Below are 12,249 nucleotides of genomic sequence, written 5' to 3'. Positions count from 1 at the left end.
GCCTGGTCATAAAGGGGGTAAAACCTTCTGGAGGTCAGGCGGTTAATGGGACAATGCTTCATGTGCTTTTGATGCTGAGAAGATGCATTTTAGTAGAACAAAAGGTGAGGAAAAAAAAAAAGGAAGGCGCACACCATGTTTGCTCAGTGGAATTTTTATATCCTCCAGAGCTAGCTATAAATTGTCAGGAACGGTTTTCTTGGAGAAAACTATTGTTGCACATGACCACATTTTACACAGCAAGCAGGGTGCAGCAGACTGTGCAGTGAGGGTTTTCTGCCTCACAGAGAGCTCCACTATAACCCGCCTAAACCCAGAACGGTGCCAGCAAAACCCATAGACAGGCACAAAGCCAGTAACAAAAGCCGACTGCAAAAATAGTAAAACACCACAACACAGCTCTAAACGAGCGCCTCTGCTGTCAGCCATAAAATGGCCGCATGCCAGGCCCACCATGCCGCCACTCCCCTTCAATGTGCGAACCCTCCTACTCTTCTAGAGTGCCATTTTTAAGAAGGGCACGGGGAACGAGTAGACAGCCTCACACTCTCAGACGCCACACCAGTGATTTTCCTCATGTGCCCTCACAAAACATGGCCGCGTCAGCGTAGCGCATGGCCCTGACATCACTCGTGTCCCCTTCTCCGGGATTGGACGGCGCTGATCACTCCCGCCATTGAATGAAAAAGTGACCGTTGCCTGGGGAGAAAGGAGCACCGGGCCGACTCTTGTGTGGCATATTAACTGCTTGGCGGGAAGTCCCTGATAGAAACATGGCTACGTCCACCCCCAGCCAAAAGGCGCCCCTTTTGTCGCAGTCCCCGGCTCGGGGCGCTCGCACCCCTCTTTCCCCAACTCGTATCAGCCGCCTGCAGGAGAAGGAAGAACTGCGGCAACTCAATGACCGCCTGGCGGTCTATATAGACCGGGTCCGATCTCTGGAGCTGGAGAATGACCGGCTAATGGTGAAGATCTCCGAGAAGGAGGAGGTCACCACCCGGGAGGTGAGTGCCACTGTGAGGGGACAGCCATGGCAGTCCATTGATCACAGGATTGGGGGAGGGGGGCATTGTCCTCAGGCTGGGAGGAGGAACTCCATCCGCCTTCATTCAAACTTCACCACTTCTCTCATCGCAGATCAGAAATCACAAGAAAAGGAGATTTGCTTTATCTTTTTGTGAGATTATAAACTCTCAGCCTGTAATACCCCACCAATACAATGGCTGTGATACTTTTACTGACCACTACTCCGTGTCAGTGTGATCAAATTAATTGATCTATCCATCTATTTTTGGGAAACATTTATTTATTTTTTGGTATGGTTTTAGTGGGGGGGGCTTAAAACTTTGGAAAACGGATTTCTTTGCCACTGTGCCCATCATCGTCTGCCGCTGTGCCATAAAATGTTTTGCTTTTATGCGCAGTCCGATGCATCGCGTTTTAGGGCAAGCTGTTCGTTTCAGTGAGCTGCAGGCACAATTTTTTTAAATTGACGCTGCCCCAAGACGCACGGTACCATGTGTTTTTCCAGGTGTAAATAGACCCGCGTAGGGGTGCCGTTAAGACTTAATGTCACCCGTGCCCATCTGCAAAAGGTAACACAATTTTGCACCCATTCCCGCACTTGAAAGCAGATCTAAACTTTCCTATCCTTTACAGACTAGGAAGCTGCTTTTGTTTGTTCTGCAGTTGTCATGGTGTTGTGCATGTGATCGAAAAAGAAGAGGCTTCCACCATGTCAGAAAAACCAGTGCGGTGGTCCCATCCCTAATATGACAGACCATAAGACAATACCCCCTAATTGGGACTTTCAAAGGCCACCAACACTGTATTGTGTAGAAAAAAAATGATTCATTTTATTAGTTCTAAACAAATGGATGATCAATAATTAAAAGACGTATGCTGTCACAAAATATATACAGCAAACGTGATCAGTTTTGACACCAGCCGTTTGATGGCTTGACAGTTCAGTTGACAGTCACAAGCAACTGTGACAGTTCTTCACAGCATGGCTTTAAAGCAGAACTTTACCAATAACCACTTGATATAAATCAAAATAAAGTTCTTTTGCCAGAACATACATTCCACATTAAAGTAATTGTAAGGGTTTTTTTTTTCTGTTTAAAATAACAAATATCATACTTGCACTGTGCAGCTCGTTTTGCACAGGGTGACCCTGAACATCCTCTTCTGGGGTCCCCAGTCAGCTCTCACAGCTCCTCCCCACATTAGATAACCCCCTAGGAGAAGCCCTCTCCCGAGGGGGTTACCTTGCAAGTGCGCTCCCGAGTCCAGCACTCGCCGAATGTATGACTCGGCCCTGGTGCCTGCGTCATTGGATTTGATTGACAGCATCGTGAGCCATTGGCTGCACTGCTATCAATCTATCCAATCAAGAGCTGAGAACCCCGGGCAGAGAGACGGCGCGTCCCCGCCGAGTCAAGTTCCAGGGCTCAGGTAAGTAAAACAGGGGGGACTGGGGGGCCGGTCATTGCCAGGTGTTTTTTCACCTTAATGTATAGGATGCATTAACTACTTCAAAACCAGGCACTTACACCCGCTTCCTGCCCAAGCCAATTTTCATCTTTCAGCGCTGTCACTGTTTAACCACCTGCCAACCGGGCCATAGCCAAAAGACAGCTTCAGCATGGTCATGTTTTTCTGGGAGGGCGTCCATGGACGTCCTCCCAGAATATTGCTCCCGCGCGCCCCCCTCCCGCAAACATCCGTGACCGCAGGGTCCAGAAGACCCGGCGCATCGTGGTAAGCGGCCGCTGGTAGCGCCCGCTTACCACATGATCGCTCCGTCAAATGATGTAGCAATCGCTTCCTCTGTGTCCTCTGTGTGTGGGGGAGAGATTGCAGCAGCGCTGTGGGCTGGATGTGTAGTGCCCACAGCGCATACTGTGCAACACTGGCAAAACTGCAATAAATTTTAACATAATTTTTATTTATTTTTTACAGAATTTTCAGTCTTTTTTTATTTATAGTGGAAAAAAAGAAAAACCCCCACCGGTGATTAAATACCACCAAAAGAAAGCTCTATTTGTGTGGAAAAAATAACAAACATTTCATATGGGTACAGTGTTGCATGACTGAGTAATTGTCCTTCAACGTGTGAGAGCATCGAAAGTTGAAAATTGGTCTGTTGGGAAGGGTGTTTTAAGTGCCCAGTTGTCAAGTGGTTAAATGACAATTGTGCGGTCATGCTACACTGTACCCAAACAGAATTTTTATCATTTTCTTCCCACAAATTGAGCTTTTTTTGGTCGGATTTGAACACCTCTGCATTTTTTTTTTGCTAAACAAATAGACCTAAAATAATAAAAAAAAAAAAAAAAATTTTTTTTATTTTGTTTGTTATAAAATTTTGTAAATTTGTACGTTTTCTCCTTCACTGATGAGGTGGCACTGGCAGGCATTGGGGATGGACACTGATTGTCAGCTAGACCACCATGTGAAATGCCAATCTCTGGTGGTCCTGGCTACATCCTAGTGGCCCTGGATGGGCATCCGAGGGGGGCTGCCACTTTAATTCCTGGAATGCCGGCATTGCCAACTGTCACATTTGCTTGTGTCCTCAACCAAACTGTCAAACCATCAAATGGCTGGTTTCATAACTGACATGTTCATAATGGCAGTTGCAGATCAGACAGAAGCAGCTTCCTTGACTGTAAGGCCTCATTCACATCATGGTGCAGAGACGTCAATTTTTCTGCAAGGGCACCAAAAAAAAATTGTTCTCTGTATCCTGTTCACACCACAAAATGTTGGTTTTGCCCAGGAATCTTCAGCATATATGCAGTATTCTGCACATACAAAAATCTGACACGACCACAACATTGGTGTGAATAGGGCACATAACTGACAAGCATGAAAACTGATGTCTCTGTGAGTGAAATCTGCACAGTTCTCTCTTCAGTTCCCATCCGTTTTCATGCACGTATGATAACGAGCCCTTAAAGCAGAGTTCCACCCAAAAGTGGAACTTCTGCTTTAAGCACTACTCACCCTCTGACATGCCACATTTGGCATGTAATTTTTTTGGGGGGGGGGGTAACCCCCCCCCCTTTTTTTTTTTGTGGGACTTCCTGTCCCACTTCCTGCTTCCTATTTTCGGCTGCCTAGGCGACTCTTCCTCTTGCCCTAGGCTGCTCCTTCCTGCCAGCAAACTTCTGGTACCTGAGTTGTGTCCCAGAAGATCGGCTGGCCAATAGGAGAAGGCAGTGTGACTCACGCAGTGCGCGCCCGGTCGTGAAGCCGTAAGCTGTCATGGCCGGGTGCCCACAGTTACGATGACGGTGCCAAGGAGAGGAGCTAGCCTCCAGGTGGCCACATCGCTGGACTGTGGGGCAGGTAAGTGTCAGTCTTTTAAAGTCAGCATCTATGGTTTTTGTAGCTGCTGACTTTTAATAAACTAAGAAACGGGTGGCACTCCGCTTTAAGGATAGGAGGGTTTAGTTCCATTTTAGGACTGCCAGTAGATTGGCCTCTACACACTTGGCAGTGACTAAAAATGTGCAGAGCCAGATGAGGTGTATTACTGGATTTTAAACCGTTTAGACACTTATTTTTACTGTTTTACATAGCAATACCTGTAAAAGGGGCCAGCCTGAAGTGATCTAGCAGGGCTTAATTTTCTGACTAAAGTTCCACTTTAATGTAACTGTTTTGGGAAACCAATAAATCCATGGGTCTAGTTCAGCTTTAACCACTCTCCAACCAATGTATACATCTATGCGTCCTCGGGAAAGAGGTGCTGATATCTGGATAATGGCTGCAGCTGTAGTCATCATCCAGCGATATACTTTTAACCACTTGAAGACCAGGCTTTTTCTGGCACTTTTTGTTTCCAAGTAAATCTGTATTTTTTGCTAGAAAATTACGAAGAGCCCTGAATACTGCGAATGTCAGAGCCAGAGCAATAAATCTAGCACCAGATCTCCTCTAACTCCAAACTGGTAACCTGTGATGGCTTTTAAAACATCATCTATGGGGACCGTTTGTAGCCATTCCAATTTTAAAGCGTGACACCTGTGGTATCTATTTACTTGGCGTTTATAATATTGTGTTTGTATGCATTAATACTCATATTAAAAAAGTATTTTTCTTCTTAATTGAGAACCACTACTTAAATACTGCGTGACGTAAAAATTGCAAAACGCACCATTTTATTCCCTCTGCTAAAATGTTCTGTATTGGAGTTAGAGGAGATCTGTTGCTAGATTTATTGCTCTGGCTCTGATGTTCGCAGCAATACCTGACATGTTGTTCGATCGCTGTTTACGCATGCTTGTGTTTGTGTGCAAGCACAGGGGGACAGGGCACTTAAAAAATGTGTGTGGGTTTTTTTGTTTTTTTGACATTCTTTACTTTTTTTTTTTTTTTTTGTTCTGGTCACTTCTATTGCTGTCACAATGTATGTAAACATTCCTTATGGAAGCAGTAGGCAGTGATAAATACTGTTTATGATTTGGGGTTTATTAGACCTCAGATGTCTCCTCTGCAGCCGTGTCCACACCAAGATCAATTCAAATGCAGAGCCTTGTTGAAGATGGACAGTTTTGGGCTGATTCTTAAACAGGAAGTAAACCCTGATGAGTTTACTTCCTCTTTGATTCCCTGCAAAGGTAAAGCATAATGGGCTACTATGCATCGCATAGTCCATTATGTGTCACTTACCTGACACAGGAGCCAGCGAAGTCACCGCTGTCCCATGTAGTCCGGAGCATCCATCTTCTCGGTGGGTCTCACTGCTCCGCCGCTGTCATTCGACGAAGCCGCGATGATGTCACTCCCACGTATACGCCGTAGACATCGGTGCCTGTCTTCGGGCAAATATCTCCTAAACCGTGTAGGATTAGGAGATATTTCTTGGACCTACAGGTAAGCCTTAATCTAGGCTTATCTGTAGGTCAAAGTGGTTTGTAAGGGTTTACAACCACTTTAATGCAATAAATGGTGCGAAAAGTCACTGCAATTATCCAGTCATGTAAAAATTGAATTCCTCCTCGCTTTAAGGCTGGGTTCACACGGAATTCGCATGGATCTGACAATCTGACAGCGGGGGGGGGGATTAGGGGGTACGGTGCATCCCTGGTCTCTGTTTTTCAGGGATGAATCGGGCCGGAATTTTTGCCTGAATTCGGACTTGAAACGGAATCAGACTCACAGGACCTCTGTGCAATCCACTCTGCAGCCGCCACGGAGATTTGTGCGGCGGACACAATCTACTGTAATGCGACTTGGATGTGGAGAAACCCACATCCAATTTGCTTACGTGTGAACCCAGCCTGAATCCCTAATAATGTGTACATGAAATAAGTAAACATGAATTTGATTTTCAAGTGATTGGACATTTGCAGTAAATTTGCACACATGATTGTGTGAGGAGTCACATCTTTTAGATCAGTCTCCATGAGTGGGTCTAATGGTGGTTCACATGAAGTGTTTGTACTTTGACAGGCTTTAGTTGTCATAAAACAGCAGGTTTCTGGTGGTTGTGTATTGTTGGTACATTTGAAGATCACCGCTTGCCAGCGAGAAGGCTCTGCTTAAGGTGTCCTTGACACGCTGTAGTTTGGTGCTTGGTCTTTGTTCTCTTTGACAGCTACTTCTATGGCCATTGTCTGGGATTTTACACCAATCGCACGTCTGTTGTTCTGGCTGAATTTACTTAATACAGGACATGTTGTTACAAAACAATAAAGGCTGATTAGTAAAAAAAAAAAAAAATCTCCATCTGGACCCATTTATACCACAGTGTATGTGTCCTCTGTGCTTGTGTTTTACAAATACACAGATTAATATAATTTTATTCTGGCCTTTGATAAAATTTGCATTGATGCACAAAAAAACAAACGGAACTGAAAATAAGAATTCCGTAGTATATGGTTTATTTGCCAAAGGATTGGTATTTTGCACTTTGCATAGCTAGGTAGATGATACTACTTAGAATAAAAGTAGTACAGCAAATCTTGTTTGTCTGTACTTCTCCTGTGGATCACAGGAATGCAGTTCATTCTGCGCTCCTGTGACCCGTTTTCAGCCTGCAGTGGACTAGAGCCCACTGTCACCTGGTGTCACAGAGCTGGTCCAGGTTGTGGGGAAAGATTGCGACCATATGGTTTGGATCCACCCAGGAGCCTGGACCAGCACCTGGCTTGGCCTCTTAGCTGCGCCGCTGGGAGACTGAGGCAGCTACTCCCTCCCCTCCCTAGCCTGGTACTTCAGGGAGCGCTGGAAGGGCATAGCAGAGAGCTGGTGACTAACAGTCACGGCTCTCTCCTCAGAGCAGTAGGAAGAACTGAGTGATCAGCTGTGTTTGATTTGCTCAGTTTTCTGCCTAAGAGCCAACAGGGGGGCAGATTTGGCATTGGATCGATGCTGCATCCACCTAGGTAAATCACAAACTTCTGTTGTAAAGCAAGTCTATCTATGTTGCACATAGAAGCTGTACTTGTAAAATTTGCTATACACTGTACACTCTCCTTTATAACTACTATTGTAGCTATGTAGTACCTGTCAGATTTGGGTGTGCTGTCCTAGTTTTGGTAAATCTAAAGATTGTACTTCGCTGCAAAATTTCGATTGTATAGTTTATGGTCCCCTTTTAAGCACGTGAATACTTGTTGCCCGCACTATCTACTTCTGAGCTAGAGAAATCCATGGTTGAAGTCTTCTGCAAAAATTGAAATCTTTAGGGAGTGTTTGATCTCCTGGTCCTTCGCACTTCTGACCTAGTTTCACCTGCCAAATTCCACGAGATTGCGGTGTCGTGTAGTAATATGGAGATTGATGGGAGGTCTTTGTAAAGCAGGGTGGATATCAATCAATGATTTAAAAAGAAAAAAAACATATATTATTATTTATTTTTATTTTTTCATAAAATGCTTTTATCTTTTCTAAAGAGTTTTCTATTTAAGGTACATTAATAATTTAGTTTATTCAGCATGAAATGGAGCTTAATTATGTATCCTGAAGCTGTATGTTCTGCAACATTTTACATTTTTGGTAAACTCATTCAATGAATCCAAGCTCTGCAAGCTGAGATAGCATGCACTGCATTGATGCATTCACACAATTTCACAATAACCATGAGTTAAACCAAAGTTTAGGAATATTCCTTTATCCCATTGTTTTGCAAATCTATGTACACTACAAACTGTAGGATTTGTATCGGTTCTGATATCGCTTTTTTACTAATCTGGCATCTTATTATTCTAAATAGGAAACCTTCATTTTGTTTGCAAATAAAGATTCTAACTGCCAGCAAGAATGAGTCCTTACATTTAAAGAGTACCTCTCATTTCAGATCCATCATGGCAGTGCCTGTTAGCGGGCATCCACTCACCTGCTGCTGCCATGTCCCTAACCTTGTTGAGTCACTGCTGCATCACCAGCTGTCCCATTAAAGTGAATGGGACTGTCTGTGAGTTAACAGCAGGTCAGAGATGACCGTTGCTCTTTTTTAAATTATGATTTAAATAGAGTTGCTTTAAATCGAGCCTTTTTACTAGCGATTTGAAATTAAATTCAGCCTTTTTGTAAAGCCAGACAATTTTGACATCTAGCATCCCCAGGCGGAATCCATATTGTTTTAACAGCAGGTATATTAAAGAGCTAGGTGCACTGTACAGACCTCTGAACCCACGTTAAAGAATGGGTCTGTTTTTGTGCCTGGGTTCATCCGAACATTTAGCTGCATATAGGGATCGATGTGTAGCCCTGGATGCAGTTTCCATCTGTTCCTTTATGTATGTATGCTTAGCACCTTACAATTGCAGCTTTTCATTGATTTTTATAGGTGGCTGTACACAAACCCTTTTCACTCCTGGCTGCATAATGCATTATATCAGGGCTCGACAAACCCCAGGCACCAGGTCGCCAATGCGACCAGAAATCGCGACCTGGCGCCTAAGCTGCCACCAGCCCACTCACTATCGATGCCCCAGACATGCAGCAGCATTAACACTGACTGCCGTCCTCCTCCCTTCTCCACACTCAGCAGCGCCGCGCTGAGTGTGTGAAACTGATGGAGAGAGGAGGATATGTCAGCCTGATGTCAGGGTGGGGGCGGGACCTGGCCGGGGTGGGGGCGGGACCCAGCAGCTATCAAACACCAGCCAATGGGATCTGGGCGGGCCGCTACGTGTATGTGGCCCGCCCCTTTTTTTAAGCAGCCCAATCGTTGGCTGGTGTTTGATAGCTGCTGAGTCCCGCCCACCCCGACATCAGGCTGAAATCTGACATATCCGCCTCTCTGTTACTTGTCAGTTTCACACCCCGGCAGGGTCCCGCCCATTCCGACATTAAGCTCAATTCTGACAGCTCCTCTGTTACATTTCAGTAACAGAGTGCTCCGTGTGAAACCTGCCAGTGCCAACCAGTGCCACCGCCAATCAGTGCCACCTGCTAGTGCCAACCAGTGCCACCGCCAATCAATACCACCTGCCACCACCAACCAGTGCCACCACCAATCAGTGCCACCTGCCAGTGCCAGTAACAGAGTGCTCCGTGTGAAACCTGCCAGTGCCACCGCCAATCAGTGCCACCTGCCAGTGTCACATGCTAGTGCCAACCAGTGCCACCTCCAATCAATGCCACCTGCAACCACCAACCAGTGCCACCTGCCACCGCCAATCAGTGCCAGCGCCAACCAGTGCCACCTGCCAGTGCCACCTGCCAGTCAGTGCCACTGCCAATCAGTGCCACCTGCCACCGCCAATCAGTGCCACCGGCCACCGCCAATCAGTGCCACCGGCCACCGCCAATCAGTGCCACCGGCCACCACCAATCAGTGCCACCGCCAATCAGTGCCACCTGCCAGTGGCACCTATCAGTGCCACCTGCCAGCGGCAACCAGTGCCATCTGCCACCACCAATCAGTGCCACCGTCAGTCAGTGCCACCTGCCAGTGCCGAGTGTCACCGTCAATCAGTGCCACCTGCCAGTGCCACCTGCCACCGCCAATCAGTGCCACCTGCCACCGCCAATCAGTGCCAACCAGTGCCACCTGCCAGTGCCAACCAGTGCCACCTGCCAGTGCCAACCAGTGCCACCTGCCAATGCCAACCAGTGCCACCGCCAATCAGTGCCACCTGCCAGTGCCACCGCCAATCAGTGCCAGGGCCAATCAGTGCCACCTGCTAACACCAACCAGTGCCACCGCCAATCAGTGCCACCTGCCACTTCCGAACCAGGGCCACCTGCCACTTCCGAACCAGGGCCACCTGCCACTTCCAAACCAGGGCCACCTGCCACTTCCAAACCAGGGCCACCTGCCAATGCCATCTGGCAGTTCCACGTGCCTTCCAGTGGCAACCAGTGCCACCTGCCAGTGCCAGCCAGTTCCATCTGTTGCCAGCCTTACTCTTTCTGGTCAGCCCATACCCCTGATGTAACAGCGTTTCAATGGAGTTATTGACTGGGTGCTCCATTGTGAGTTAGGGATAGGGGGTGAAAATGAGTGGCCTTACCCCGGGAGCTGAAAAAAAAAAACTGGCTCCTAACTTTTTTACTATGCTCCTAAATTCAAAGCAAATTTGTCAACCCCTGTATTGCAGCTTACCAATTCTTAGATGTGGTGGTTGTATTCGTTTTCTATATTGGGCTTGCTTCTATTTTCACCTGGTGATCTGGGCTGGCCAAGTAGGTCACCACTGACAAGGGTGCTTACAATAATCTGCTTTTATTTATGGGAAAACCTTTCTCCTGAAAGGAAGAAAACTGTTTGCTGTAACTTATAAAGTATAAGCTGCCCTTTGCTAGTGTATTTAATTGGTTGTAAAGGCTACTAATGCGTTCTCTGCATTAAGATAAAAAAACCTTCCAAGATTAGGTCCACCAGCCCCCCTAAATACTTAAAACTCGATCCAGTGCTGTGCAGAATTTCCCCTCTCCCTGGTCTCTCCTTGCTCTGGACATTGAGGCAGTGGCCATTGGCTCCTGCTGTTTCAGCCATATCCAGTGAGGATCGTGCCATACTTGTTGTTTTAATAAAAATAGTATTTTAGTAATGCTTTAAAGTGGTTGTAAACCCTTACAACACACTTTGACCTACAGGTAAGCCTAGATTAAGGCTTAGGCCGCGTACACACGGGCGGACTGTATGGCCTACTTAGTCCGTCATACAATCCGACGGACAGTCCATCATACTTTCGAATGAACGGACTTGACCACACACGGATGCACAAACAGTCCGTCGAAAGCTTGCGCGATGACGTGTACAGCACGTACGACGGGACTAGAAATAGGAAGTCCAATACACAGCAATGCAACCTTCCGCCGTGTAAATCCTTTGAGCATGCGCCATTCTTAGTCCGTCGTACTAGCCTACTCACGAGCGGACTGTGCGCTGAAACCAAAGAATGATGGACAGAATTTCGAAAAATCCGAAATACTTAGTACGCCAGACTGCACGCTGAAAAAGTCAGCTGAAGCCCACACACGAGCGGACTGTCCGCTGAAATGTGTTTCGACGGACTAAGTAGGCCATACAGTCCGCCCGTGTGTACGCAGCCTTACCTGTAGGTCCAAGAAATATCTCATAAACCTACGCGGTTTAGGAGATATTTGGCGAAAGACAGGCACCGCTGTCTACGGCGCACTGAGCGCGGCACCGTCAACGGCGAATATGCCGCGCGTGGCGGCTCCCGTGCGCATGCGCGGGAGTGACGGCATCGCGGCTTTACTGAATGACAGCGGCGGAGCAGCGAGACCTACCGAGAAGATGGATGCGCCGCACTACAGGGGACATTGGTGACTTCGCTGGCTCCTGTGTCAGGTAAGTGACACATAATGGACTACTATGCGATGCATAGTAGTCCATTATGCTTTACCTTTGCAGGGAATGAAAGGGGAAGTAAACTCATCAGGGTTTACTTCCTCTTTAAAGCGGGAGTCCGCCGGGAGTGCGCGTTTTTTTTTTTTTTTTTTTTTTTTTAAAAGCCAGCAGCTACAAATACTGCAGCTGCTGACTTTTAAAATAGTGACACTTACCTGTCCAGCGCGCCCGCGATGTCGGCACCCGAAGCCGATCTCTCGATCGTCTCTCGGGTGCTGCCGCCGCCATCTTGGGTATGGGAATCAGGAAGTGGAGCCTTTTGGCTTCATTTCCCGGTTCCCTACTGCGCATGCGCGAGTCGGACCCGCTGCCTCTGGGATCTGTGTGTTTCCCAGCAGGCAGCGGGAGACTTTTGGAAAGGGGCGTAATCTACGCCCCTTTTCGCAGAGAGCTATCCCGGAAGT

At 47.0% G+C, this 12,249-nt stretch overlaps 1 protein-coding gene across 1 annotated transcript in view; it reads left to right on the top strand.

Moving 5' to 3' along the window:
• Positions 1–550: 550 nt before the first annotated feature.
• LMNB2 (lamin B2) overlaps positions 551–12,249 on the top strand; it is a 63,256-nt gene continuing 51,557 nt past the window's right edge. The window contains exon 1 of the mRNA XM_077476276.1: positions 551–1,004. Coding sequence (XP_077332402.1) covers positions 774–1,004 — 231 coding nt within the window. The 5' untranslated portion in view covers positions 551–773. The remainder of the gene's footprint in view (positions 1,005–12,249) is intronic.

This window comes from Lithobates pipiens, unplaced genomic scaffold, assembly GCF_037356315.1.
Source record: "Lithobates pipiens isolate NorthernLeopardFrog02 unplaced genomic scaffold, aLitPip1_a1.2 Scaffold_13, whole genome shotgun sequence".
Lineage (NCBI taxonomy): Eukaryota > Metazoa > Chordata > Amphibia > Anura > Ranidae > Lithobates > Lithobates pipiens.
Note: the sequence above shows the minus strand (reverse complement) of the source record. Positions and strands in the feature narration are given on the sequence as shown.